The 27,386-nt window shown below is 48.8% G+C and overlaps 10 protein-coding genes across 10 annotated transcripts; 4 read left to right on the top strand and 6 right to left on the bottom strand.

Annotated features, from left to right (window-relative positions):
* Positions 1-444: 444 nt before the first annotated feature.
* Positions 445-2,874, top strand: P170DRAFT_475503 (uncharacterized protein; the record flags this gene model as incomplete). The annotated part of the gene is made up of 4 exons (XM_024853266.1): positions 445-746; positions 815-1,232; positions 1,893-2,529; positions 2,582-2,874. 4 exons carry the CDS (start codon positions 445-447, stop codon positions 2,872-2,874), a joined length of 1,650 nt encoding a protein of 549 aa, XP_024704496.1.
* A 948-nt stretch (positions 2,875-3,822) lies between these two features.
* On the bottom strand, positions 3,823-4,997 carry P170DRAFT_177337 (uncharacterized protein). Its single transcript, XM_024842644.1, has 4 exons — positions 4,817-4,997; positions 4,246-4,717; positions 4,169-4,178; positions 3,823-4,109 (listed from the first exon to the last, which is right to left on the bottom strand). Exons 2-4 carry the CDS (start codon positions 4,624-4,626, stop codon positions 3,910-3,912), a joined length of 591 nt encoding a protein of 196 aa, XP_024704495.1. The 5' UTR covers positions 4,627-4,717; positions 4,817-4,997; the 3' UTR covers positions 3,823-3,909.
* Positions 4,998-5,181: 184 nt separating this feature from the next.
* Positions 5,182-6,826, top strand: P170DRAFT_446914 (Zn(II)2Cys6 transcription factor; the record flags this gene model as incomplete). Its single annotated transcript, XM_024850839.1, has 3 exons — positions 5,182-5,515; positions 5,567-6,053; positions 6,115-6,826. The coding sequence occupies 3 exons, from the start codon at positions 5,182-5,184 to the stop codon at positions 6,824-6,826; spliced, it is 1,533 nt and encodes a 510-aa protein (XP_024704494.1).
* A 143-nt stretch (positions 6,827-6,969) lies between these two features.
* On the bottom strand, positions 6,970-7,854 carry P170DRAFT_446913 (uncharacterized protein; the record flags this gene model as incomplete). Its single annotated transcript, XM_024850838.1, has 5 exons — positions 6,970-7,252; positions 7,303-7,348; positions 7,405-7,515; positions 7,568-7,772; positions 7,828-7,854. The coding sequence occupies 5 exons, from the start codon at positions 7,852-7,854 to the stop codon at positions 6,970-6,972; spliced, it is 672 nt and encodes a 223-aa protein (XP_024704493.1).
* A 592-nt stretch (positions 7,855-8,446) lies between these two features.
* Positions 8,447-9,587, top strand: P170DRAFT_455909 (putative cyanamide hydratase). The gene is made up of 2 exons (XM_024851579.1): positions 8,447-8,859; positions 8,923-9,587. The coding sequence occupies exons 1-2, from the start codon at positions 8,640-8,642 to the stop codon at positions 9,435-9,437; spliced, it is 735 nt and encodes a 244-aa protein (XP_024704492.1). The 5' UTR covers positions 8,447-8,639; the 3' UTR covers positions 9,438-9,587.
* A 371-nt stretch (positions 9,588-9,958) lies between these two features.
* On the bottom strand, positions 9,959-12,126 carry P170DRAFT_177262 (DUF3176 domain-containing protein). The gene is made up of 2 exons (XM_024842643.1): positions 10,088-12,126; positions 9,959-10,026 (listed from the first exon to the last, which is right to left on the bottom strand). Exon 1 carries the CDS (start codon positions 11,921-11,923, stop codon positions 10,124-10,126), a length of 1,800 nt encoding a protein of 599 aa, XP_024704491.1. The 5' UTR covers positions 11,924-12,126; the 3' UTR covers positions 9,959-10,026; positions 10,088-10,123.
* Positions 12,127-18,422: 6,296 nt separating this feature from the next.
* On the bottom strand, positions 18,423-20,012 carry P170DRAFT_356538 (C2HC5-type zinc finger protein; the record flags this gene model as incomplete). Its single annotated transcript, XM_024844156.1, has 1 exon — positions 18,423-20,012. One exon carries the CDS (start codon positions 20,010-20,012, stop codon positions 18,423-18,425), a length of 1,590 nt encoding a protein of 529 aa, XP_024704490.1.
* Positions 20,013-20,634: 622 nt separating this feature from the next.
* P170DRAFT_426149 (transcriptional activator) lies at positions 20,635-21,698 on the bottom strand (the record flags this gene model as incomplete). Its single annotated transcript, XM_024847695.1, has 2 exons — positions 20,635-21,558; positions 21,633-21,698. 2 exons carry the CDS (start codon positions 21,696-21,698, stop codon positions 20,635-20,637), a joined length of 990 nt encoding a protein of 329 aa, XP_024704489.1.
* A 966-nt stretch (positions 21,699-22,664) lies between these two features.
* On the top strand, positions 22,665-24,261 carry P170DRAFT_436811 (uncharacterized protein). The gene has a single exon (XM_024849231.1). The coding sequence runs from the start codon at positions 22,771-22,773 to the stop codon at positions 23,926-23,928; it is 1,158 nt and encodes a 385-aa protein (XP_024704488.1). The 5' UTR covers positions 22,665-22,770; the 3' UTR covers positions 23,929-24,261.
* P170DRAFT_436810 (putative metalloreductase transmembrane component) lies at positions 24,251-27,120 on the bottom strand. Its single transcript, XM_024849230.1, has one exon. The coding sequence runs from the start codon at positions 26,754-26,756 to the stop codon at positions 24,507-24,509; it is 2,250 nt and encodes a 749-aa protein (XP_024704487.1). The 5' UTR covers positions 26,757-27,120; the 3' UTR covers positions 24,251-24,506.
* Between the last annotated feature and the right edge of the window lie 266 nt (positions 27,121-27,386).

Here is a 27,386-nt window from a genome sequence, read left to right as displayed (position 1 = left end):
GGTTGGCTCGGCACTGATTAGTCGTAATATAAAGGCCCCTCCCAGTAGCTCATAACTTATTCTTCTGCATAGTCATCCACCCTGAATTTGAATGCTTCACCTATTTCATCATCTCTCATCCTATTCCATCATCTACTACGGAAGCGGTCGTTTCGCTATCGGTCCTCAGATAGCTACAGATAACTCATCGATTCTCTGAATTCAAGCATTCTATTCATCTTCATCACTGTGGCTGTCTGAGCAGCTTCGACATATCCGGGCTATCTCGTTCGAATTAAAGCCCGCTTGTTCTTATCGACCTAGACCCCTTCATCTGGCCCTATTACGACGATGGATCCGTTCAGCGTGGCCGTTGGTACTCTGGGTATCGCCGGAGCAGCACTTCAGAGCATTAACTCTCTAGTACATGCTATTGATGCGATCAAGAATGCACCGAAGATCATCATGGATCTGAAGGATGAGCTGGCAGCAGTAAAGGCTCTCCTTGTTACCTTGGACCATGCGCAAAAGGACCAAAAGCTTGACGCACTCACACCCGAAGCACAAGATGCATTGCAACAAACCATTACAAATTGCCAACGAGTCTGTGACGAGTTTGGCGAGAGGTTGAACAGATGGAAAACGGGCTCCGGTCCGCGGGATCGCGTCTGTTTTGGCCTTTTCGTGAAGCCAAAAATCGAAGATCTCAGGAAGAAACTCAACCCCTGCAGATCTACGCTGAACTTGGCAGTCAGCACAGCAGTCCTGTATGTACCTGTGCCCCTGCATACGCAAATTCTGATCATCGGCCGTGTCATACTTACCTGGTCTACAGATTAACAGCAACTACACCAGTCTCGATCACGGAGTCGATGCGAAGCCAGCTCCGAGACAACGAGATCAGAATCGCCGAGGAAATGAAAGCGATGGATGATCAGAAGACAGAGGTGGAGATGGCACTGCAGCAGGCCAATACCGCGCAGAAAACAGACAGCAACCCTTCCGAGACAATTGAGCAACTTGGTCAACAGCTTGATACACTCAGTCTTTCGCGGAAGTCCCTGGAATGCTTGGTATCGCAATCTCATCAGCTACGCACCGGGCAAAAGTTCACCAAAGTCGCTGTCAGTGATGGGGGAAAGCTACTTGCTGGCCTCATCAATTGTGATAGTGGTATTGAGGCCCAGCAGGAGTTTCACGATGTTAATGTTACAGGCGGGTCGGCGTTTTTGGGAGTGGGCAAGAATGTTGATGTAAATAGTTTCTTTTCTAAGGACTAGGTAGGACACAAGCATGTCTAGATTGAGTCATGTTTGAAATGCAGGCTTTCTACTGAGGAAATGTAATACAAGCCCTTTAAAGCAAGAAAAAATGAAACAGAAAAGAAAAAGACTCATCCTAAATCCCATATGGGTGCAAAAACAAGTGGATCGACCTGTCTACTGCCAAGCGGATCACCGAGGTGGTTGGGATTTTGGAACCCCTTGGGCTACGCTAATTGAACTGCTCCGTGATGTACACGGAAAATGGAATCCAAATATAGTCATTTCTGATCCTTATCAGTATTTAGTACTAACTACTCAAATTAGATATTATTTGCCCCCAACCCCCGGCTCTCTTGTCGAGGGACTGGTTATCTTCAACCGAACAAGCGCGAGCCAACGGAACCTTCCACTTTGACATCCTCCGACAGCTTTCTTTGATCGTAACTTCCAGCAGTTCGGCAACAAGAAACATGCGAATACAAAATTTATTCCATACGATACGCCCCCGATTTTCGCGCTGTTCTGTCACTCGACCAGTCAGAGGTTTAATGGTAACCGCGCATCGGTCAACCGAGGCTTCCCACGATGACCTGTTCCGTTATACGTCTGGTAGATGGGTGTATGTAGGATCTGTCTGATCCAAAGCAGTCTAAGAAGCTTACGACTGGCAGCTACAATGAACAGCTACGTCTCGCGGAACGCCACCTGAAGTTCGACGTGTTTGCCCTTAAGAGAATCATCGCTGCCACATTTGACCGCCCGGCATCGGACATTGTTGAATTTTTCAAATTGTCCGAAGGTGGATTCAACCGCGTCTTCCAGGCAAACTTTGTAGATGGCAAATGTGTAATTGCTAGATTGCCATATCCATCTACTACACCAGAGCAATACACAATCGCCAGCGAGACTGCCACTTTAAATTACCTTCGTCGGCATGGAATCTGCGCGCCTGATGTGTACGCATGGAGCTCAACCAAAGAAAACCCCGTTGGCGCCGAGTATATTATTATGGAGAAGCTGAGCGGCGCGCCCCTCGGTGACAAATGGTTTTCGATGACGCCAAAAGAGCAATACGTGGTCATGAAGCAGATTGTTGAGCTGGAGGCACGGCTCATGTCATTGGAATTCCCTGCATGCGGCAGTATATACTATTCCAGAGACCTTCCTCGAGAGAGAAAGATTCCTTTACCCGATAAGAACGCTGATGAATTTTGCTTGGGCCCAATTGTCCATTATGGTTGGTGGCACGGTGAAAGGAAGACATTAAATATTGATCGAGGACCGTGTAAGTTTATGATCTCAAAATGTAATCAGTGTCCCTTGCTAACCTTCCGCAGTCTTGTCATCAACTGATATATTCCGGGCAGTCGGTGAACGGGAGCTGGCTTGGACCAAGGAATACGCGAAACCTCGCCTCCCTTATGAACGCCTCTATAGAGAAATCTACGAGTTTCGCCATGATAACATGGAGAGACTGGAGCCAGTGGAGTCAAAAAAGGGATTCAAATGCGGGTCCACCCGAGACGAACCCCTTGGGCGGATTAGTCATCGGTGGGTCGAGCCTAGAACAACGGCCCCCATGAACTGCTTTCTATCGAAATTTCCATCGTTGGAGAGTTACATATCATGACTATGTTCTCGAGGATACTTTCCATCTGTCTGCTTTTCTATTCATAGCCGTGATCGTCGTCTCTGGTCTAGTGTCTTTTCCCTGCATCCCTCTTATCCTTCCCCTTATCTTGCGCAGTGTCGTGAATCGAGAAAAAGCAAAGCAGAACAATTGAATCAAATGCTGCCACCCATGATAAACTCACATAACCTAAAGAACTAGTTCCGAGCCTGGTCCTGACCCATAAAGTACGATACGTGGAGCTCCGAATAAATTCTCCTATTCAGATGGACGTGCCCGTTGGTTTCTGTTCATGCAGGTGGTGTTAGTAGAGCAGGCATAAAAATACACAGAATACTTAACTCGGGGCATTAAATACAAGGAGCAAGAGTAAGAGCAAAAAAAGGGAACCATAAGAGACAAATAAATGGACCGATATGAAGAACATGAGCAGAAAGTAAATGCACTCACTCAACATACCAACCAAGTAATTCATCAAGCCCGCCTCAATATCCAACCCAGATGGATAGCAGTAGAAATGATCACTACCAGTCCGCGACAGGTGAGAGCGAGTCAGGTTTGAAGAGATAGACCTTGAAGGTTCCTCTATCTCATCCAATGGATCTAATTTAATTAGTACCGGATACTTATGTGAACACTCGTCTCTCACACCTACTGCCCGACCCGCTTCAGGGGAAACTTGATCTTCGTACAATTTGCATGGCTGGGCTGTCTTCGGTTGCGGAAGAACTTCCATAGCACAAGAACTGAGGAGGGACCGGTTGCAAGCAGCGTCACAACTGCGATGGTGGTATCGGTGGACCAGGGCATTGTATTTGAGCGTATGTGGTGAAGAAAGAGGAGGCGAACAGTTGGTAACATGCCAACCCTTGAGATTTATAGACCCAGTTATATGGGCAGACAAATGAGTGGGGCCTGGTTGTTAGATGCTGATGAGTACCTATATCGATTTCTCTGACGTAGATGTTTTCCGACGCATTGGGTAGAAACAGACTAGTTTGGAGCTAGGATAAACCTGTCTGTTCTGACACGCGGTCAGCATGTCATCCCAACTACCTGGTATTTGCTAGCAGGAGATAGAAAGGATTGATTTGCTGTTGCACTAAAGAAGGCAGTGTATCGAGCTCGTCGTCTGACTGGTAAGGTGAACATCGGGGCGAAACCGGAACGACACCGAGAAAAGAGACATTCCCCAATAACTGAGAAGTTTTGGATGAACGTGGGAAAGGAGTATACTTGGCGCGATATCATTAGCTTGTTGACCTCGACGGTTGAGATTTAAACCAACACCGACAGTTCATAGACTTGTCAGATGTTCGGTCAGTTAAGGGAGGATAAGAATATGCATTAGCGGAGTTCTCTTCAACACACATGTATGTATTCTCGAAATGCAAAATCTGACATCGGATGAGACAAGCCCAACTTTAGGACCCTCTGCTCACGAGACGAGCCTTTATCCAACATCCATGGAGGAAGGGTATGACAGAAATCCGTATAGAAGGCGTTGGGCAGACAGTGCTGGGACCGGTCGTATCGGCTTGATGCGCTGAGAGAGAAGGACTGACTTGCGCTGGTTTGTTGAATAGATAGAATCCATGACGCGTTTTGGGCTGGAGAGGATTGGCTGTGTCGATTGAAGAGGCAGAGAAGTTGATGTTCTTCGGCGGGGTCAATTCGCACATTCGTCATCGGCGCTTTCTTGTGTAACCTTTCGAAGGTTGTTAGAAATGGGCACCCGGATATGAGTTCCATTCTTTGGGTAGGAATTTTATCTACGACCGAGGTTAAGCGAAGCTTTCATTGCGGATTTGATGGTGCACAGTGCAGGATTCCAGGAATCTAACTGTGTCAGTCTATCAGAGTCGATTCCGATTCGGGTAAAGCAGGATACGCTGGTGGGAAATAAACTCAAGATATCGATTCCTAGGTTTCAGACACTAACGTATGAATTGAGATGACTGTTCTGATGAATGTGCGGATATGCTTGTTGAGAACTTCTCAAGGTCTCAGGAAGTATAGAGAAAAGAGGGGCAGAGACGCCTGACATCACGTGGGGACTGCACCCGCAAAAGACCCGATGGTGTGCATCGGAACTCTATCTTGTAGTCTATCTTCGGCTTCAAAAATACTTCCCAGCAGGTGTCACGCAAGAGTCTTGATGCGCCCAAACTGGTAATTGTCGAGTCACCGTGCACGGACCACGATTCCACTTAAGTTTCGGCCGGCGCTCCAACGCTCCACGACATCTTCAAACTCAACCCCTCCGTTTCCGATCATCGTCGTTCTTTTCTTCGTCAGCCTTTAGGGATGCATGCAGCATGCTGGACATGTCGCAATCGCACCATCCAATGTGATCAAACCAAATTCCCTTGCGCCAAATGCGAGAAAGCGGGGCTGGAATGCTTTGAACAAAGACCGCTACGATGGGTCAGAGGTGTGGCGATTCGGGGTAAAATGCGCGGGCGTGTTCTTGGGGGAGACCTCAAAGGCACCAATCAAAGTGAATCCAAGAAACTCCAGCGGAAAGAAATTGTATCTTCTCGCGTGAAGTCTCTGGCAATTGATGTGGCTCCACCCGTCGCGTTGCAAGACCCTTGCATGTACAATCTCGATTGGTCATCAAAATTCTATCTCGACTATTGTGGGTTCCTAGCAAGTTGATGTTCTCGTGGGTGAGCTAATGCCAGACAAGATAATGTACGCATCGCCAAATTATATATTCTACATGACAGCAAAAGCAATCCATTTAGGAATTTACTCACATACGCGACGGATGATGATTCACCCTTGCGGATGGGTATGATTGCTGTTGCGGCACGACACTTCGCCAATACAGGCCGATCCTTTGACCAGGATAATGAAGTTTTATCCCCTCGATTTGTTAATGCCAATGTGGACGCACTCCATTTCAAAAGGAAAGCCATCAAGGCATTGTTATCGTCACTATCCCATCCAGAGCATTCTCAGAAAGACGCGATAATGGCAACTATCCTTCTTCTGATATTCTTGGATCTCCTCGAGTCTGGTATTGACGGTTGGAAGTATCATCTAAATGGGGCAGAAGGCATCGTCAAGCTTTCTCAGTCGCTGCTGGAGTCTGGTGCCAGTCAATATGTCAACAGAGACCCTGGAGAGACAGATGAGGAGACAAGGCGATTTGTCGCCCGACAGTTATCACTGTAAGCTCCATCGTCTCCTTTCATTATTGAGGTTGCTGTCGTTTGTCGTTGACAACATTAGTGTCTCAACCATCGGAGGTGCACTCTCAGGCTCGAAGACGGGGCCTGAGCTGTGTATAAATTTTGAAGAAAGCAGGCATCAAGAGTCCATTGTCAGAAGCTTTCTGGGATGCCCAAGCTTCCTTCTGAGAGCTATTCGCTACTTCTCCAACCAAAGACATGTGATTGAGACCTTGGACATGCATGATGGCATCTCGATCCAGGAGCATATACGAGATACTCAAACTATGCTAGAGCTAACGGCAAACTTCGATTGTCTGGAATGGGCGTCAGACTCCTTACAATCAAGTGACTCCTCAAAAATAGAGATCCAGAAGCTTTATATGCTATCCGAAGCATACAGAACTGCCGCTATGCTCTATGGAGCCCGAGTCCTTCGTGCTTTCACGACACTAACCGGAACTATTTCTTCTGGCAATAGAGAGTTGGTGTTGCGATTACTTGACGTGATTGACTCTCTCAAATGCGACCCGGCTCTATTCAAATGTCTGCTGTGGCCGACCTTCATTGCAGGTCTCGAAAGCCAAACTGATATTGAGCAAAAGCTGGTCATCGAGTCCCTGAGGATGCTTTGGGAACTGACCTGTTGTTTGAATGTGATCGGCGCTTCAAATATTCTTAACGACTATTGGCAGCGAACACATTTTGATGAGAGTTCGGTACCTAAGGAATCTCAATTATACATGATAGAACAAGGCTGGTTGCTTATTTGATCTAGGTCGTTGCACATGGCCATTTATATCTTGAATTTTATAATGTCGGATGCCTCCGAGAATGCAGCTACTATGGATATCACCGTCGATTTGACATACTATCGCCGCCAAGGGAACTGACTATGCACTCTCACGGTAATTATTCAAACAGAACTCATGCCATCACCCTTCTCACCGACCGAAACTGCACGCCGAAAAAGTCCACGGGTTTCACACAAGGGAATTTCAAATGGAAATGTCTCCTGACACAAACCATGTGCCAGCAGATAGAAGCCAGCCACTGCCGATACGAAGCCAAAGGCACCAGCCACCTTTGTGAAAGCCTCAGCTAAAGCCGACCTGCCATCTGCCCGCATAAACTGGCCCGTACAGTTAAAGATATAGCACAGTTCCAAGGCAGCATAGACGACAATATTCGGGACATTCCTCAGAAATGTCAGCATAACCCGCATTTCGGCTTGAATGGCTGTACTTACGTTGGCAAAGCGGCAAGCAAGAAAAAGAAATTCAGAAAACACCAAACTCCACCTCATTGTCAGCCCAAGTTGGCAGTGCAGATTGCATTGTGAGCGACATACTTAGCTGATAGAACGCAAAGGCGCTATGATATTCGGCGGTTTCTCCGCCATAGGACTCTATAACACCGAGCGAGGGCATCAGCATTACGCCGTAACCGCCATAATAAAATCCTATAACGCATTAAGAACGACCGTCTCAATGTGTGAGAGCTGGTTGACTTACCGAATGCGGAGAGAACGGTGTACGTAAAAGTGTTTCCCTTCACCATCTCCCATTGCGCAGATATCAAGAGGCCTACCCCTGCTAGGAAGCAAAGGTTTCCAATGAATACTGTCTGGTTGGAAACGCTCCGAAAGCCCATCATCGAGAGCGAAAGGGTCATCAGGGTAGTTGCAAAGCCACCAAATCCTAGTGGACTCTTGGAGTTCTTGTCAGCATTTTAGGTCAAAATTAACCGGATAAGATAGCGGCTTAGTACATACTGGGTTGGCTAGATGGTACCTAGCCATTGTGAATAAGAGCTCTGATTTGTTGTCGTGCTAACGCTTATTTTCAACAACCTATTGGCGTGTCCATCACAAGAGAAATATACCAACCAACTCAGCCCGAGCCTCATTATTATATGACCTATCTCTACACCAGGACACAAAATAACGCTGAAATTTAGACATTTGAGCACCACATGCTACAACTGCCTAGACAGGCGACTCGAGCTTACCAATGGGCGAGTTCTGAAATCCGGGGATTTTTGATAGACGCCAAAGGATATCGCGCCAGTAGATATTTCGGAAATATTGAAAGCTACTGCACTAGGCCCACATGCTCTAACTTCCTAAACAGGAGCTCGAGCTTACAGATGGCAAGATCCCGAAATTCTGGGGATCTTCCATACGGAGTAGATATGACGGAATATCACGCTAAGTCTGGTGGGTCTTTTAGCGTTATTGGACGTTGCCACCTCAGGCCCACCTGCTCTAACTTCCTAATCCGGAAAATATGGTTCCACCGCGCTTCGACGACTTCACATCTGCAAAGTGCGAGAAATGTCCTGCTTGCAAATCATTGTGGACCAGCTCGGAAAAGCTTCAGTCTCTGTCGTCTCATGCATTGAATTAATAGTGGGACGGAGTGAGTGATCAGAAAACAAATCATATATAAAGGCTTAAGTCCAGCTCGTTTCATTACTTTGGCATCCACTAAACAGGTTCTCAAATAGTATTACACTGCCTACAGTCCCACTCAACACTCAAATCATTTGTTCAATCTTCAATCTTCCAACGCTTTCCACTTCACCATGTGCAACCAGGAAATCGCTGCCAACGGCTGGACCAGCACCCCGGCCAATGCAGGCGCCATCTTCGGCGATCGGCCGTTCATCAACAAGCCGGAGGCTCTCTCTCTCGACGCTATCCAATTCCCATTTGATGACCCAGTCGTCGCAAAGACCCTGAAGTATGCAAAGGAGATCCTGCACCCCGAGACCTTCAACCATTCCATGCGGGTCTACTTCTACGGTACGCCTACACATTCCCATTTCTAACCCTAACACCCCAAGCCCCAATCTAACATCCACCCAGGAATGGCCATCACCAAGCAGCAATTCCCCGCGCAAGCCGCCGCTCTGAACCCAGCAACCTGGGCTTTGACCTGCCTGCTTCACGACCTCGGCACCGCGGAGGAGAACCTGACCGCCACGCGCATGTCCTTCGACATCTACGGCGGCATCAAGGCGCTCTCCATCCTCAAGGATTTTGGCGCCACGACCGACCAGGCCGAGGCGGCTGCTGAGGCCATCATCCGGCACGAGGACATGGGCGTCGACGGAACGATCACCTACATTGGTCAATTGATCCAGCTGGCCACGACATACGATAACACTGGGTTCCATCCGCATGTGAAGCAGTTCGGGGAGCTGATTCATGAAACGACCCGTAAGCTGGTCAACGAGGCTTATCCGCGCATGAAGTGGTGCCGGTTCTTTGCGGGGGTTATTCGCAAGGAGGAGAGCATTAAGCCTTGGTGCCATTCGACGCATTTGGTCAACTTTGATGATGAAATTGAGGGTAACACGCTTATGAGGCAGTGGGAGTGAGGAGTGGTTATACGTCACTTGGGGGTTTCTGGGTTGAGTACATGCATTCTCCTCTAACTTCGAACGTGAGCTAGATCCAGCACGAGTGGTAAGGGATAGATGTCATATTCACATTCATGTGGACTGTATATGATGTAACCACTGGTCTCTATTAATTGTATTAAACATGATGCAAAAAAAGAAAATCACCCCATGCTCCGAAACCATGGAATTTCTATAATCCTCAAAGATGCACCTGTCTCGATACCTAAATTCGCTGCAAACACCTGATGCTGATGGTATAAAGCGATAATCAATCATAACTCATGAGTAGTATCCAACGGAGGTGTCCGAAATTCTGCGGATGAATACTCGAGTAACCAGGCCCTGTGAGCGGTCGAGAAAGTTAGTCAGTCAAGACAACAGTGACACGTGCTTGAAATCTGTGAAGAGGGAGCAACAAAATGAAAGAGGGAGGTAGGAAGTAGACAGGAATGAGACGTACCACCGACACGATGGTTCATCAACACAGCTTCAATCATCGATTAACGATATTCACAGCCATTTCTAGGCCAAGGGTGCCTCTGGGGGGCTAATTCCCACGACACTTCTAAAAGAACAAAAGAGATTGAGTTAATAACTACATGAATATGTAATTATAGCATACGTACCGGGATTTCTATCCAGGGCAGCTTTCCCTTTCCGCTTTAGTACTCACCCCTCGCCACTCCATCAACACTCCGCAGTGCGATAGAATTGTCTTCGGGCTTGACATCAAGGTAGCTTCTCAACAAAGGCAGCAGTGAATTTTTCCAAAGTACAGTATTCCTGGTTGATACCGTAGTGGCCAGAAGTAGGATAGTAGATGCCAAAACAACGAAGAGAGGAAGGATGATCCATGGCCATCTAACATTAATATAGGTTTCGGTCCTGAACGCCTTTCCAGATATTCTGCTGCTCACGTCGGCAGAACGTATAGCATCGGTTAGGCTAGTGGACAAAGACTTGACCACATCCGTCAGATTATTTGCCACCAGAATATGATACGTAGCATCGGATCCATTAAACAGATTTCCAAGCTCTGATACCAAATCCATGGAGAGGGGCTGAGAAATATGGTAGGTTGAGGACTTGTTGGACAAGGGTATTAAATCTGGCGGTGGCACGAACTTATAAGTATTCTTCGCCCAGATATAATCTTCATCCTGTATAATGATCTGAAGTTTCTGAGCCCGGGAGACGGGAGTTGGATCGCTTGTGGCAGAGAAATTACTTGGTGCATACTCTTTTTCACACCAGTACATCACACACTCAGTGAAGGAAGGTTTGGGGGGCCACGCTGTTGTGTTCTGGCTTGTATAGGGAATGCTTGCATACTGAGTGGTTGCGATGAACGAAACAATTGGTGTTTCAATATCAAATATCTTGTATCTCTCTTTCTCGAGGTCTGCACTCGGTGGCGGCGTTCTTGAATAGGTTGTCCAAAAGTTCACTGCGAGCTTTTTAAAGGTCTCACCATCAAATACAGTACCAGTTGCCATGTCATCGAGGGATAGAGTAACACTGTACTCATACGGCGCTGTATATGTGCAGTTCATATCTATAACTGGCAAATTGGCAGTTGGCAGCACAGTCCCCACACAATCCTGAGTCGTTTGCTCGGTGACATCTTCGCACTTGCTGCAGATTCCTAATGAAACAAATCTCGGATAAGAACACTTTTCCATGGTGCATTGAGCCTGAAGGCCAGTATCCGGAAGTGACAACGCACTGTTGATGGCTCTGGTTTGTAGATTGGATATCCTTTTATAATCGGCGGTAAGATAACCGGCTGTATAGTTACGCGCAGATTGAATCAAAGCAGTTTCATTCAAAGCCTGTACTTGCCTCGAAGGGAAGCTAAGAATTTGTTGAGCGAACGGGTCAACCGCGAGGGCCAGAAAGGTCAGCGAGGCACCTGAGAATGTCAGAAAGCCCAGTTTCGACCCCGAAGCCACTCGCGAGAGAACTTTAAGCGCGCCCCACGATCCACGGCTTGCCTCATCGATTGTTTGCAAGTACTCAAGCGGAGCGGAACTTGATCTCTCGTATAGCCTCCATTTAAGCTGGCCAAGGCAGGCTGAAACAGCGCTGAGCAGTGCGGCTTTGGTGATGGCTGCAATAATAGCGATGATTGTGTTCGGTGAGGCTGTATATTGCCAATTCGCATATGGCTTGCCGTGAATACTGATGAGAAACCCAATAAGGAGTGCGATACCAACTACACTTAGGACCGCACTACCGATTTCCCATGTCCAGGAATCATCTAGGTCGAATCTGCCTCTGTGTGGTTTTGATTTCAATGATATGAATGGTCGTGTTGGGTCCCGTTGTGCCGGGTCTTCTTCGGCCACCATAGAGGCTGTTTCTGGGTGGACCACTGCTGTATGGGGAGATAGGTGATCGGATGATAATCTTGAGGGATCGATAGTTGTATAGTGCCGTTCATCATCGCTGGGGGAGCTCATAATTGCAATCACTTGCGGAGACGGTCACAGTATGATAAAACAGTGGTGGGTAAGTTTGAGCAGGTGCTTCACCACAGTCAATCTTCGAGATAGGCACCTTGCAAAGGGTCTTTAGGATCTTTACCGATGAGACACAGGGGAGTGGAGAATGAGAATATCGCGTTCTTCTAGCAACTTTGAGAGAGAGAGGGAGAGAGGGAGGGAGAGAGGGAGAGAGGAACAAGGAGAGAAGAGTAAGATGAAGAAGTGCCCATGAGCCTTAATATTTACTAGGTACTGCGCCCGTCTGTTGTGGGTGCAAAGCCACCTCAAATGTTTGCGTAGTATTTTGAATGCATATGCAGCTCGTATTATAAATTTACAGCTTCCTCATTCGCCGCTTTGACTCCTGGCTGCATGAGAAAAAGCAACCATATTCTCAAGTGGCTGCGTGCCGTCTTTGTGCATCATTACCAATGATAAACTGATTACGGAAAGAAGTAATTGGCGATTACGTCGGGTAGTGTGGTGCTGAATTTAAGACTTGCTGCTTATTGGGAATAGAGTTAAACAATTCCAGGGACGAGAGCGCGAGCACAAGAGATATTAGATTAAGATTGTCATTTAAAGAAGCAAGTATCAGTATTCCCTTTCTCCTTCCCTAGCCCCACCTCATAAAATTAAAGGACAGTGTCTAACTAGCACTTACGGAGTAGCCTCCTCTTTTTCAACCCCTGAATATTTGGAAACCCCATCCAACCGATCTCCACTGTCTTCTTCTCTTGACCTTTCAGTTAACCGGCCCTTTATAACTAGTGAACCGTGATCTTTAGACAATGCCGACATTTTAATGGAAGCTCGATGAGTACTTAGCAGTAATATTAGCAAAATGATTGAGTATTACAACGTTTGCTCAAAGATTATTTTAAAAGACATTATCGTTCAATGTTCCATTGTCTAGAATTACCCAGCGAAGGACTAAAGACAGATCAACCCAACTTTAGCGCCAAAGTGTTTAATGCTGGTTGAGCATTTTCTCTACGGTGTTCAAGTCTGAGATTTGATCGGGCGATCTAATCATTTAGCGCCCGGGTGACACAGTTGTCCAGTCCGTCAGCAAGCTCTTGATTTATACGCTTTGGTCATTTTATCCGGTTCATGTGTTTAACTTGTAAAAGTAGCTGGTTTTTTATACCTTTGTTGCAAGCTATTACCCTGGCAAATCAATGATCATCTCGACATTTTGTTTACGCACTCCAAGGCAATCGCCACACCGGGCTGAAAAGCTACTTGGGCTATTTAGTTTTCTTTATTCTTTTTTTTACCCGGGTATAGACTGGAATGAGTAGGCCTAATAAATGACTATGTGGACTGTTTAACAGGCCTGGTTGTAGATTACTCGCACAAAATAAAGAGCATATAAGTAAGCCGGGAAGCATGTAATAGTTTAATAAACACTTAGTGAGTGCTGGGTGAGTGCTCAGTGAGCGATGATCTGTGATGTGAATTACTTACTGAGTAAGGTCCTGAGTGCCCTTACTAAAGCGGCGGCACCCAGAAGAGGAAACCCTCAGTTGTGCTAGATATTCCGATACGTATCGGGACATACGTATAGCAGAAATTGAAAAAAAAAAGAAAAAAAAAAAAAAAGAAAAGAGAGAGAGAGAGAGAGAGAGAGAGAGAGAGAGAGATCCATACCTTGATCTGTAGCTGGGGGAGATTGTCTGCGCTTTCATAGATACTCCCGGAGCATAAGAAGTGCAGGGCCGGTGGCCACCAATGCGATTATAGCCTCGGTGGACAAGGCCATTTCTGAATATGAATGCGAATGGTTGAAAACTCCCAAATGTTCTCCCGTACGGGGGAACCTTTTATACATGAATAAGCAGTGGAATGTAGATAGCGGTGGCCTGTGGCTTAGCTCTCTCTCTCTCTCTCTCTTGGTGGACGATCTATACGTCAGAGTCTCAGGATTGACGAGGGAGAGAGAGTCTTGGCTACTGCCGGAAAAAACCGCATGACTGCTGCAATTTTCGACTCTTCGATGATCCTACTGTGTCCTGCGAACATAATTAGACATCAAGCCGGTAGCTTTTCATCCGGATAGGCGGAGCGGGTTGCGGGTCTCCTGGGTGTCGATTATCGGGTCTTCTTTTTTCAGACATACATCAAAGTCTTTTTGCAGTGTGATGATCTCTATACTGGTGTATTCCCGGGTCGCTAGCAGTCATCGTTAGAAAATACAGCGGAACTTGACAGCATGGTAGGCCTCGTTACCACTACTATTCTCGATCTTGGAAACCGTTTACTTAATTATGGCATAGAAATCCATGACGAAGTAAAAGCTTTTCTATCATCCCTGCAGTAAATCTCTCAGCATTTAGTCTATCTGTGTGGCTTTCGCAGACTGGGGTGGGCTATGGCGGGGTTACAAGTCACGCTGTGGCACGGCTTCATGCTGATCGTGTTTCTGGAATACGGAAGAACGGCAAGTCATCCAGGTGATATTCGGTATACTCTTTCTGTCGGTAGCGTTCAAGATCGAATCAGTTCCCTGAGGAATGGTGTCTAACCCTAATAGGAAATCCGGCAGGGACGCTCGATGTGAAGTAAGTCAAGTCTCGCTGTCCGATTGCCAAGTTCTTGATTACATCATTTTCAATATATCGATTCTTCTGCGGGAGTCATTCCCTCTCTACACTTAGGATGGAAATTAATAGAGCCGGCTTTCTTTGCCGGGGGTGATCAACTGACTGTGGAATCAAGATTGAGTAAAATCAATAATGAATAGAGAGGTGCCACATCCAAATTCATTCAAGTTATAAGAGTCAGTAGTTTCAACCGGCTGTAGGAAACATGACATAAAAGCAGATCACTCCTATACTCCTAATTCATGCACAATGTACTCTGTACGAGCCTCGTAAGATACACTGTGATGCCAAATCCGCTAGAGCCACACTTGATGCTAATACCCTAACACAAGAAAAATCATTCAACGCCAAAAGTCTGGAGGAAATATAAAAGTGATAATCGGCAAAGACGCTGGATATCAAAGGTGATGCTAAATATAACATAGAGTCGGTCGAACATGCTCAGACTGCCAGTCTGTCGCAAATCAATGGTATTGTATAGAAGTTTCCCAAATGACTGCTCGCTGGGTAAACACTAATGGAATTACGGTTTCTATGAGCAATTAGTAAACTCAACTGCAGGATTTCGAGCCAAACGTAACTCTGGATTGACATAAGAGAGGGCAAGACATACCATTGGCATGATCAGCTTCCACAATCCAATGGGGATACACATGGCCATTTCTTATAGTTCTCGGGATTTGAAAGGCTTCTAGAAATGTACAAGGGAAACTGAGTTAATAATCGCAAGCTTATTTCATTTATGGCATAGGAAGAAATTGAAACCAAGCAAGCAAGGAAGAAAGAAGCTCTTACCCTCTTCATCCGCAGAATGAGACCGTCTGCGTCTTCGATTTCGAACATATTCCCATACTACGAAAACCGCAGCAGGCCCTGTAACTACTACAGTGACTATAGCAACTATGGCCTCGACTGACAATGACATTTTGCTAGCCTGGGTGCAACTGGTTATTGAGAGAAGGGTTAAACCGACGTTGAGGTTCTCTAAGAGTATACTATAGGGTTTGCAAATGTAATGTGTTGAGACAGCACAGGTATATATATCATGAAAGTCAATCTGATCGGCGTGTGGCTTTGCGTTTGCGTAGGGCTGGACTACTGTAGAAAGTCCTCAGATAGCCCCTTGTCATCCGCCCTTCCAACCGTACAGAGAGTACTGTAGACGATGCAGGCGGAACGGGTGGTAGAATTCAATTGACTTGACTAAACAGAACGATTGAAGAGGTGGCTAGAGAGGAGGTTCTAGATACTCGCAGAAAGGCCATATTTATGCTGATCAAGGCCGTGACCAACTAATGGAACCTTCCATAAAGCATGATCGAATGACATCACCTTGGGATAAGCCAGCGGAAGGCTCCGGTAGGCATACTATAGCACCGAGTACTAAAATTAATCATCGTAGTCATGTCGACTTCCCCCCTCCAACTTGAGTAGTACGTAGATACATTTCAATCTATAGCTAGCCTCTCCTGGAGAGAATAACCCTTGACAATTCTTGGTGACAGATAAGTGCCAAACTTATTTGCAGTAAGGCCCTGGAGGTGAAATAGCAATTATCGGGTCTTCTGTCTCCAAGCGTACGATGGAAATTAATCAATCCGGCTTGCTCGTGGCAGAGTGACACACGAACTATAAAGTCGAGATAGAGTAAGACAGTTTATCAGACACAAAAGATAAACAGGTACCACATCCACATGCGTTGAGACTATAAGATGTAATCACCGAGCTTTAGGTATTGATTGAATAACAAGGATAAAAAAGCAAGTCACTATGCTCCGAATTCATGCAAGTTGTACTCTGTACAAGCCTCTAAGATGCCTCTCGATAGGCAAATCCGCTGCAGCCACACTTGATGCCGATAATGTAGGAGATAAATCAATTCTAGTTCATAGTATATTGCATAGAGGTTTCCGAAATGATCTCTCTGTAGGTAAATATTCGAGTTCCAGTTCCTATAAGTAGTTAGTAAAGTTGACTATAGGCGACCGAGACAATAGTAGCACATGCTTGATGTCTAGGAATAAAAAAGAAAAAGCGACTATAAAGAGAAGGGCGAGACATACTACTAATGCGACGGTCCATCAACCCAGCCTCGACCAACAAATCGGGGTAATGGTGTTCACGGCTGTTTCTAGGAGAGAACCTCCGGGGCCTCAAGTCCTGCAACGGTTCTAGAGAAGAAAGAGGGAAACCCGGTTAACAAGTGCATGCCAGTGTCATTAATGAGGTTTGAAGGTGATAAAAAAAAAAGTTGAAAAAAAATGGATGAAAAAATCAATAAAATAATCCTTCTTACCTTCAGCAGGTGCAGACTGTCTGTGTCTTCGGAAATACTTCCATGTCATGAGAAGGGCAGAAGGTGCTGTTACTAACAAAGTAACTACTGCAATTATGGCCTCGGCTGATAATGTCATATTCTTGGTGTTAGTGCGAATGCTTGTTGGAGAGAAGAGTGGAAAAGTCTCTAGTCTTCTCCTGTGTAGACCTTCAATTTATATAATAAGTCACCTCCAAAGCCCTGTAATCCTGGGAAAGCCACTTCGATTGATGATGGGCGGTGGGAGGGTAGGGTTCTGTGTACATACTCGTACACATATAGTTAGGTACCTACCTTGTCATTTTATGTGTAACTACTCGCACACATACCGTCAGTCATTCTTTTGATACCTAAAGCACCTACCCACGGTAGGCATGCCGTCTCAGTATCTCCCACTCGGCAAACCTGAGGTCATCAGGCTGCTTTTGGCGGGAGGTAGTATCCGGGGTAGAACTTGGCGAATATAGGTAGAGTACTAGGTGTCCGGCTAAGCCGCTAAAGTTATCCGGTGGTTATTATTCCTTATTAGTCTATTCTTATTGGCTTATCTCACCAGTCCTATTTGACTATTCCTTATTTGGCAAATCTCTTTGGGATCCCAAAGAGATTTGCCAAATAAGGAATAGTATGTATGATTTTTGTTTTAGGTTTTGACAGGTCTTATAATAATGGTTTGATTGGCATAGCGTGCTATCTTATTGTTATTATTTGTAGCAAGCAATGGCAATTGCATGCCGGTGTCACTTGCATGAAGCAGGCAAGGAATAAATTGACTAGGGTGAGCTGGGACTGCCGGCGTTTTCGAAAAACATCCCATATCGTGAGAAGGGAAGGGGGCCCGATGACAAGCAAAGTGACGAGAGCGATGACGGCCTCAACTGACAAGGCCATAGGTTCCTCAGCGTCTGTGCTAATGCTTCTTGAGAATAGACTTGAAGGCTTGGAAGGCCTCCAGTGGCCCAGGACTTTTTATGCGCAGCATACTTGGGTGCTGCCCAACATCGGTTCTCTAGACAGCCCTACACAGGGACCGTGATGAAAAGATGAGGCATGAGTGTCCGCAGTGGTGTCTACAGACGGATGTGCAGTAAGTAGAACGATCTTGCATCAGCCACAAAGATTGGCCAACTCATGTTTCTGAATTTGGCAACGCAGGTCCTACCCAATGTATTATCCATTGGCTGTCCAACGTTGCCACCCCGGGGAAAGGTTCATGCGTAGCGGAGCAGATGTTCGTCTTGAAGCCGGAAGGTGACGACAGGGAGTTCCGGGGAGTGACTGATCACATTGATTGTGGTGACGCTCGTCATGGCGGACAAATGAGGCGCAGCAGCTTCCGCCCTCCGCTCGAGACAGGTCGGGGTGTGTTTTTCATCCAGATAGATCCCGAGATCAGGAAAGACCCAGGCAGATGTTGATTAACGGGTCCTCTATTTCCAGGTCGTACGATCGAATAGGATATTTTCATTTGTCTTTTTGCGACGTTGATCAGTTCTATGTTGGCCCTCCTGATTGCACCTAGTAAAAATGGATGGTTGATGAGACATATCTATCATCCCGTATATCCATGTGCCCCGCCGTCCAGGATCCACTGTTCGTTGTCATCATTGTCGTCCTGAACCCGTCGCCACGTTTGTTTTCGATCCTTGCGTGCTGTGCTCTCCACCTGCTTCCCATCTGCCCCCTTCCAGACTGGCCGTACCAGCCCTCCAGCTGCAAGTAGAGGGTTGTGACTAAATGCTTCTCCACTACCCGTTCTCCCCGTACCATGACTGAGAGCTTCCTCCACGAGCGCCTGCTCGGCCTGTTCCTCCGCAGACGGGCTCGACTCAGCCGGTCCAGCCGACTGATACACCCGAGTGAGTTTCCCGCCCTTGATATCCAAGCTCATGACAGTCTGCTTCTTCTCCCATTCCGGACGGGCCCGTTCCTCCATCTCACGAAGCACGCGTTGCTGCTTCTTCAACGCCAGGGCTCGCTGCGCAGGACTCATCCACAATGTGGACGCGACATTGGGTGTCTCAAAGTCTGCCGCCTCGTCGACAACCTTGGTCCGTTTGGCGTTCTGCGCTTGGAATTGAAGCAGTCTGTCACGATGCGCCTTGGCTGCATCTAGTTTGTTGGATCCTGCGTTCCCCGGCCCGGGTCCTCCTTCGCGGTGGACGCCCTCGTTATGAGCACGCATCTTCTCCTGTCCTCGCTCTGCTCGCAGCTCCCGAATCATGCCTTGGATCTCCTCACTTGATAGCAACGGCGTCCCGCAGAACGAACAAGGCTGTAGACCCTCCAACGAGCAGATAATCTTCCCGCAATTTAGACAGTTTGGGGCCGGATCGAAGAGTGGATGTAACGAGGCGTTGCAATTGCATTTCTGGCTCTCCCCGCCAAGCGTCGGGTTCGTAGATACCTCCAGCGCCGCGATCGCAGCCGTTAAATCCGAGATATTACTCGTAGTGAGAGCCCCCTTCGACGAGCCCCCTCCACCTTGTCGTGACGATGATGCCGAGGACGTCTTCGCAGCCTTCGATTTCACATTCGGTAGATAATCTGAGATCACGGGCCCCGACGCCGACGGCGGGGCTTTACTACTGCTCGCAGCTCCGGACTTCGGCGCAGGGGAAGGCGCCCGCGACGAAGAAGCCGAGGAGTCCTCGCGCGACGACGGCCCTAGGAACTGTGCGCTCGGCCGCACCTCCGCACCCTTGGTATCTTTCCCTTGTGCGCGACCTCCCGAAAACGCGGCCATGTAATCTTCTTCCTGGTCCGCCTTGCGATACCCCCCTGCGACATTCCCGAAGTTCTCAACCTGTCGGACAGGTCCGGCGCTGTGGAGCGGTGGTTTGGACTTTTTGCCTTTCTTACCGGGGGTTGCGGTTCCTGCTGGACTGGAGGTTCGCGATGGGGGTCCGGAGTCTGCATTGCGGGCTCGTTGAGAAGAAGGGGGCTCTTTTCGGGCGCTGAAGGATGAGATGAATTCGAATGCGGCGGGGGAGTCGCCGAGGAGGTTTTTGAGATGCTCCGCGCCTTCATCCTTGGAGAGGCTGGCGGCGTAGGAGAGGATCTGTTTGAGGGATTCTTCGTCTAGAGGCAGGATTTGGGAGAGACGGGGAACTCCCCATGTTAGGAGGGATGAGTCGGCCATGTGGTTTGGCTGGGGAAGGTGAAGATATTGAGAGTTGAATCGAAGATGAGATGCGGAAGTGGTTGGCGTTGGTCTTATCGGAATTGTGGAGAGAGTGGTGGCCGCATTTTTCAGGCCACCATGACCTCATCAGTCACTATGAGTCAGTGAGCATCATCTTGACTCTGAAGGATTTCGGTAGGTTGTAAGGGCTATCGCCAAAGAAGATTGTCTTTCTAAGCTATCCATGGAATTGAGCGCAAAACTATAGTACATAAGGTGCATAATGCACGGATTGCTTCTGCATCATCATCTATTCCTCAACAGAACAATAAACAACCACATTGATCAGGATCATGACAACTGGGAAAATAAAAATGAAAAGAAAGCAAAGGGAGAAACACGACGCCGAGCATGTCCCAGACTTTTCGACATGATTGTGTACTAGAGCAAAGTCCCCGGTGACGCCTTTGATGCCGAGTATTTACGTCAGATCGTTAAAACAAAAGAAAAAGAAACAGGGAGACTATGTCCAAATCTCGTCCCCAATACAACAAAAGGTCTGTGTATCCATGAAGCAAAAAGTAATGTGTAAACTGTTGAAAGAAAAACAGAGAGTAGGAAAAGAAACGAGCGAGATCTATCAAGCATCTCCGTTCGCCTCGCTCTTGATGTCAGCGTCCCCGGAAGCTGCTGCATCGGCGGCGGCTGCCATATCAGGCGTGAGGCCGTTCTTTAGTTTACTGCTGGGAGCAGGAGGTGGCTTTTTGCCCGAGAGTTTCTTCGGAGCGCCCAGCTTTTTCTTCTTCGTAATAGCCGCCGACGGCGTATCATCCTCTAATGGGCGTTTCGGCGGAGCGGAAGTAGGCGTACTGTTGCCATTTTCCATGGGTGTTTTGTTCCGACTGGTCTGTCGACCTGATAGGCCCATGCATCGATCCATGTGCTGCGCTACACGCGTGACGACGAAGTATCTCGGACACTGCGGGCATTTGACCGTCGGGAATGAGATCTTTTCCGGGGCTGCATGCTTGAATGAGCCATCGGGCGTCGTAGGAGGACTCGAGGCGGGGGTATTAGATGAAGTGGTCTGTTTCTTCTTCTTGGGATTCAGTTTGTCGGTCGCGAACGGATTGCCGTGCACGTCGTGTCCCGGTTTGTTTACCAACGGCGTATCGTTGCAATATTCTCGATATGGATCGGGTGGTTGCCGCGCCCCGACTCCTGTGGTTGGGTATAGCAGACGTTGTAGCCGGCAATCAGGGCAGATGATGTCTTTGACGGTCTGGAGCGGATTACCCTTGAGGTAAACTTTACTGTCTTCGAAAACTGCCGCATCGGTTTCCACTCGAAGGTCCTTGAACTCCTCGGAGTCAGGATCACCCGAGTTTAATGGATGGGTGGCCTTGTTGCCAGACTCTTCGCGGCGCCTGGCCGCTTCGTCTTCGGCTTTCTGTCTCGCCACGACAACGGCGGAGCGCATGCGGGCGACTTTTTCATCGCGATGGACCTTGGCAACAATATCATAGACGATGTTGTAGAAGGTGTCGTTCAGAATGTCAGAAGTCTAATTAGATTAGCGACTCGGCCTGGGGCAAAAAGAAGACTCGATATGCGATCCGTCGCGGATGCCAGACATACCAGTTTTGCAATAGTGCCTGAAGCATACGAGCTGCCCTGCTCTCCTGGTCCATTCGATTCGCCCATTTTGTATATGTATGCAACTGTGTATTCTGTTTGCGAAAATGTTAGAAGCCAGCTAACATCAAAGGTACGCTGTCTGGGGGCGACGCGAAGGAGGATAGAGACGGTCGGGGAGGTGAGGAAGAGGCGAAGACCAGCAGGTAGAGTATACGAGTGAAGGACCCCAGGGGGAAGAGGTGCCTATTCTCAAACAAGAACAAACAACAACAGGTGCAATAAGGATCGCAACAATCACCGAGTGTATAGTCCGACCACCCGAATGCCGTCATGATGCGCGGCGCGAGAAGACTAACCTTATTCACAATTTATAGACCCAGGACCCAAGACAATGGCCAAAAAACCAAGCCCGCACAATACCAAAGTGAATATCCCAGTGGTCAGCAACCAGACTCCATGTACTCGTTCGTGCGTGTGGTGTCAAGTCCGACAATAGGAATGGATGAGCGGCGACGGAGAAGACCGACGATTCAAGCTGAGGCGGAGCGGATTGTCGGAAGTGAGGAAGGAGCGTGCGCGGAACAATCGATGGAGAAGACAAAACTCAGCGGAGTGACCAGGAGCATGTGCAGCTCATCAAGTCCATCTGCCAGTCGATAGTGAATGGGGAGCTCTAGTGTCTGAGGCGGGAGACACCCATGGTAGGGAGAATCAGCGGACTGACGGGGGAGGACTCATTTCTGGCAGGGAGAGGACGGGCCTACCTGGTTCACATCAGAGGGAGGGTAATTTATATATAAACGCGGAAAGGACAACGGCGAGAATCAAGCGACGAAGGACATGGGGCAGTCGCAGCGGAGTCGGGGAGGCCAACGGGCAGTTCGGGGAAGGACTGGAGGGAAGACGAGGCTTTGCGCTGGCCTCAGGCCTTGCGAGTCTCTCCGCCCGGGCGATCTTATCTTATCGCATCTCCGCGTTGGCTGTTTGCGTCGAGTGACTTCCCCTCCTGATCTCTTTCTCTCGTTCGCTCGTGACAACTCTCTGCCTGGTGAGAAAACAGACTGAGAATCCGAGAGGGTCGGTCTCTCTCCCATTTCCCTCTGTTCATCCTCTATCACCAACCCCCCTCCACCTCACCATGGCCTACCAGTTTTTCGCAAAGGCGCATCAGTCCAAGCAGCCGCCCACTTCTCCACCTCTCTCCTCTCCTCCCTCCTCCTCCCCTTCCTCCAACACCAGACGCGCCAAATCCCCCATCAGTCCTCCATCGCTGAGCGCCTTCCAGCACTCAACTACCTCGCACGCCACTATCGCCGCCAAACTCAAGCCCCCGGCCGGCTCCGGCGACTCAACCTACCAGCCTGTCGCGTACCCTCACCCCGTCACGTCCGGATATCCAACTCCGCATCCCCACGTCACCATCGACCCCGTCAACACCGCTCACATTCCCTCCCTGTCGCGCATAACGGGCCTCCTCTTGCCCATCCGCTACCCGAACTCCTTCTACACCGCGACCATCACCGACCCCGTCATCGCGTCTGTCTCGCGCGTCGCCATATACCATGATCACCCGGTCGCCGCAGCCCCGGCGACATCCCCTGCCACGGCAGCGTCTACGGGCTCGGACAAAGTGATCGGGGGGATCCGGTGTCGTCTGGAGCCTGTGCCGCCTATGTCTGCGAAACGTCTCCCCGGAAAGGCTTCCCGCGACCCAGCAAACCTCTACATCCAGACACTGCATTTGTTGTCTCCGTATCGGAGCTACGGGATCGCGACGTCCTTACTCAACTCGTTGCTCTTTTCAACGCCGCCGCCGGCCTCATCAGAGGAGAAGACCGGCTTAAAGTCTGGGTACCGCGTTTCCTCACTCGTCAGACACTACAATATCCGCACGGTCACGGCACACGTGCACGAGGCGAACGACGAGGGCTTAAAATGGTACGTCTCTCGCGGCTTTATGGTCGAAGAGGGTGTTGTCGAGAATTATTACCGGAAACTGAAGCCATCGGGGGCACGCATCGTGAAATTGACACTGGAATGGGACGACGACGAGGATGTCGAAGAGGGTGGAGATGCGAAACTGGATGCGCCGGAGCAAGAGAACCTCTCCGGAGACGAAGAAGAACACTTCGCGTCAGCAGAAGAGGAAGATGAGGACGATGACTGGGAAAAGGTCGAGGCTGACGACGAAGATGAAGATGACCATGGCGTTCGACCGTTCTCGGACTCCAAGCTGCTGGATGCTGACGATGCAGCGAGTCGGAAGCGGAAAGCCGACGATGAACCGCAACGATAGTACTTTGTCTTTTGGAGTTTTTCGTTTTGTATATTTCGGGGTTATTTGAATTTGGCACTCTGCTCTTTTACTTGCATCTTGCTTTGGTTTGTTATCTGTCTCTCCACCCTTGGATTATGATACCGGATCTTGCGAACAGATATATCCTTGTCAATAGTTGCATACTCAAGGTCTACGGTCCCTGCTGTGATTTTTCTTTTCTTTTCTTGTCCATTGCCTGGCTTTGTATATGCATACATGTGTCTACTAACTAGTCTAGAGGGTTCCATCCTTTGATTTATAGATAGAAGGCATGTGGGTTTGGATACGATATAAGAATACAGTGTATTACCGGCATTCTAAGCTACCTCTCCTAACTATAGAGTAAACAAAAGAGTAAAAAGAGAATAGACGAGATTAATGCTATCCTATGTGCAAATTCATCCCCATATTCAAACAAACGTTATCATCAAGACCGAGATCAAGCCCAATCTGAAACAAGAGGGTATCGGGCATCATCATACAAACATAAACCATTCAATAACCAAGCCATCATTAACATGTTTTCTTTGAACCAAAACAGTGTAAAGCAAATCAGCTCAAATACTGTAATTCTCCGCATGTAGAAAGATCTCATCCTTCGACGAGTCGCCCATGACCTGCTGCTGCAGCCGTGCTGTCGTATGAGATACCTCAACTCGCATACTGGGAGGGCCGCAGACGAAGACACACGCGCGACGACCGAAGCTCCGTGAACACTCGGTCAACATGCGTGGAATGTCCGGACGGACGTAGTCGATACGCCATCCGTTGCGTCGCTGCTGTGGGAGGGTCGCATAGCGTGGAAGAGATCTGGTAGACACAGCCGGGGAGTGGGAGAAGCCGAAGTCAAATGGTAGGCTTTCGGTGCTATCAGTGGTCCCTGTGTACGGAGATGGGAACTGGTGATTATTGACCATGGGGCTGTAGTGTCTGCTTGTGTTGATGTGAGGTAGGGTGTGGGCGGGCGGCAGAGCAGTAATGGCGTCTTCGTTCTCGCGACGAAGCTCCTTTTCGACCTCGGGGTCGCCGGCGGCTTCTTCGCGGATGAAAGCAGAGTTGCGCTTGTCAAAGACCTGCAGGGTGTTGTAGATTTTCTCCTGCACGATGTCCTCGGACAAGCGGCCGTCTATCGTGTATTGTGGCGAGCCGGTGAGGAAGAAATGGAAGTGGACTGTGTTGGGAGGTGCGAAGTCTCTGCAGATGCGGAGTTCTTCTTTGAACCATTCGATGGACTCTGGGTTTCTGAATGCCCAGATTACGCGAATGGATTTGGTGACTGCTTTGCGGTCACGCATCTTCTTGATCAGATAGAGGAGCTGGCTGGCGATTGCTGTGATACCGCTTCCGCCAGCAAAGAAGACCACATCGTCGAAGGCGGCCATTTCGCGACGCATGCCGCCGTAGGGCCCCTCCAGAAAGGCGGTCCAGGTCTTGTACGGGCCGTGCTCGAAGGCCTTGAGGAAGACTTGGCGGGTGAAGCCGCCGAAAGGACGAAAGACAAGGGCCAGGTCACGATAGTTCTCGCCGTACTCGGAGGGGAAGTCATCGCTACACAAGGAGGCGATGGTGAAAGGGTGACGCCCGAAAAGCGAGACACCGGGCATGCGAAGGTAGACATATTGGCCCGGTTTCCATCGCATTCGGGTTGCGACAGTAACCTTCACAGTATTTTGGGGAAGAATGGTTATTGCAGACTCCTCTCCAATCATGAATGATAGCCGGAATGGATTGGTCCAGTTGAGGTAGAAGAGTCGAACGATGAAAGACATCACCCAGATGGCAACTGTGGCCCATAGATAGTCCCACGATGTCAAGAAGTTCTTGCAGTGCCAGAAGAGCATGCCGAGGAAGACGATCGATACTGGCATGTGCACGGCCACAAAGAGCTCATACATCCTGGATCGGAGTATAGGCAAGGAATGAAGACACAGGAAGGCCAGAGGGACAAACGCCGCGAACCCGGTCCCATAGACGTAGATGTTCTGCGGAAGAACCTGCTGATAGTACACGAAGGACTCGCTTTCCCAGATCGGAGTGACATAAAATGGAACCATATGAACCAAGCTCAAAAATAGACACAGATAGCCTGCCCAGCGGTGAAGGACATTAAGCCTCTCGTGGCCAATGCCGGTCATCATGGTGATGAAATTGGCTCGGGTGCTGAGTGCAATTATCCAAGGAATCATGGCCACGGCAATCATGCCAGCACGGATCGCCAAAGGAGGGGATCCAAGAGCACTGGACGAAAAGTAGAGAGGCTGCGGTAGGAACGAATAGAGGGTAACAAATATCAGCGCTGCAAGGACGATGGCAGAAGCGCCCAATGACGGGAGCACGACGCGGAACTTCCATAGCTGTATCACCGGCAGTGGTCGATAGAAGATCCAGCGTACGAATGCGATGGTATTGTTAATTGGGGCGATTGTAGATACCGACGACTGTTGTTTCACGTTTGTATTGCTTGGTAGCGGACCATGAGCTGGAAAGAACTGGGTAGTTGAACTGTCCGTAGCTGCACTGGGAAGCTCATATTCGTCCTGAGGGGAGCCGATGTATGGAGAAGCTGCAGTGGCATCCTCCTTGTATAATGCGATTCGAATCTTGTCGCCCCAGATATGGTAGAACCGAACGAGTGTCGTGATGGCCAGTAGAATCACAGAAAAGAAGACCCATCCCAAAGCATATTTGCCCGACTGGTCCCACGGATCTCGTTGTTGTTCAGCAATGTCTGCCGGAGAATTGGACGCAATGATCGGGATATCGATCCGCTTCGCAATTGAAGCTGCAGAACGCCATATACCGGACATGGCGCTGTGTATTGCCGTAGCACTTCCACTCTTTCTTGTTCAGAAGCCAGCCAAAGCTGACTGTATGCCACTATGTTTTCTTTTCTCGCCACTTCCTTTCTGACCGGCTGACCCCTTCAGATGGTCGGGAATACCATTTTAGTAGTCAATCGTTGCGAAACTGTCTTGGATTCGATCGAAGCAGAGTTTCACAACCAGCTATAGCAAGCAGAGCTATCCCAGAGAGCATGCAAGAATGAATTGAAAAAGAAGCGAAGATCAACCCGGGGAGAGCCAGATAAGACGAGGGGGACGGGAAGCGAAGACGAGGAGGGGGGAAACCCCGAAGCGCATGGCAAAGTGCATGGAGCTTAACATGGCGCTGGCCAACGGTGAGATGAAGGCAATGGCGAAGGATCATTGCTCGACCGCGATGCAGGCGAAATCCCCGCTAATGCACGAGCGGCGGGCGTTGTCACCTGCCCGGCGTCAGGGGATCCTCGCATTGGCTGCCACTCGACTGGCCCGGCGGTAATTCTGCTCTTGTCACTCGCTCGCCGCAGAGTCGTCACCAACGGGGCTTAATGGTTCATGCCGATCGGTCAGTGAAGATTTCCCGTCCTGGCTCTGCTGGTATGCACGGTGCCAGCC

The sequence above is a fragment of the Aspergillus steynii genome (assembly GCF_002849105.1).
Source record: "Aspergillus steynii IBT 23096 chromosome Unknown P170scaffold_4, whole genome shotgun sequence".
Taxonomy (NCBI): domain Eukaryota; kingdom Fungi; phylum Ascomycota; class Eurotiomycetes; order Eurotiales; family Aspergillaceae; genus Aspergillus; species Aspergillus steynii.
The sequence above is the reverse complement of the archived record's forward strand: the minus strand, read 5'-3'. Positions and strand labels throughout refer to the sequence as shown.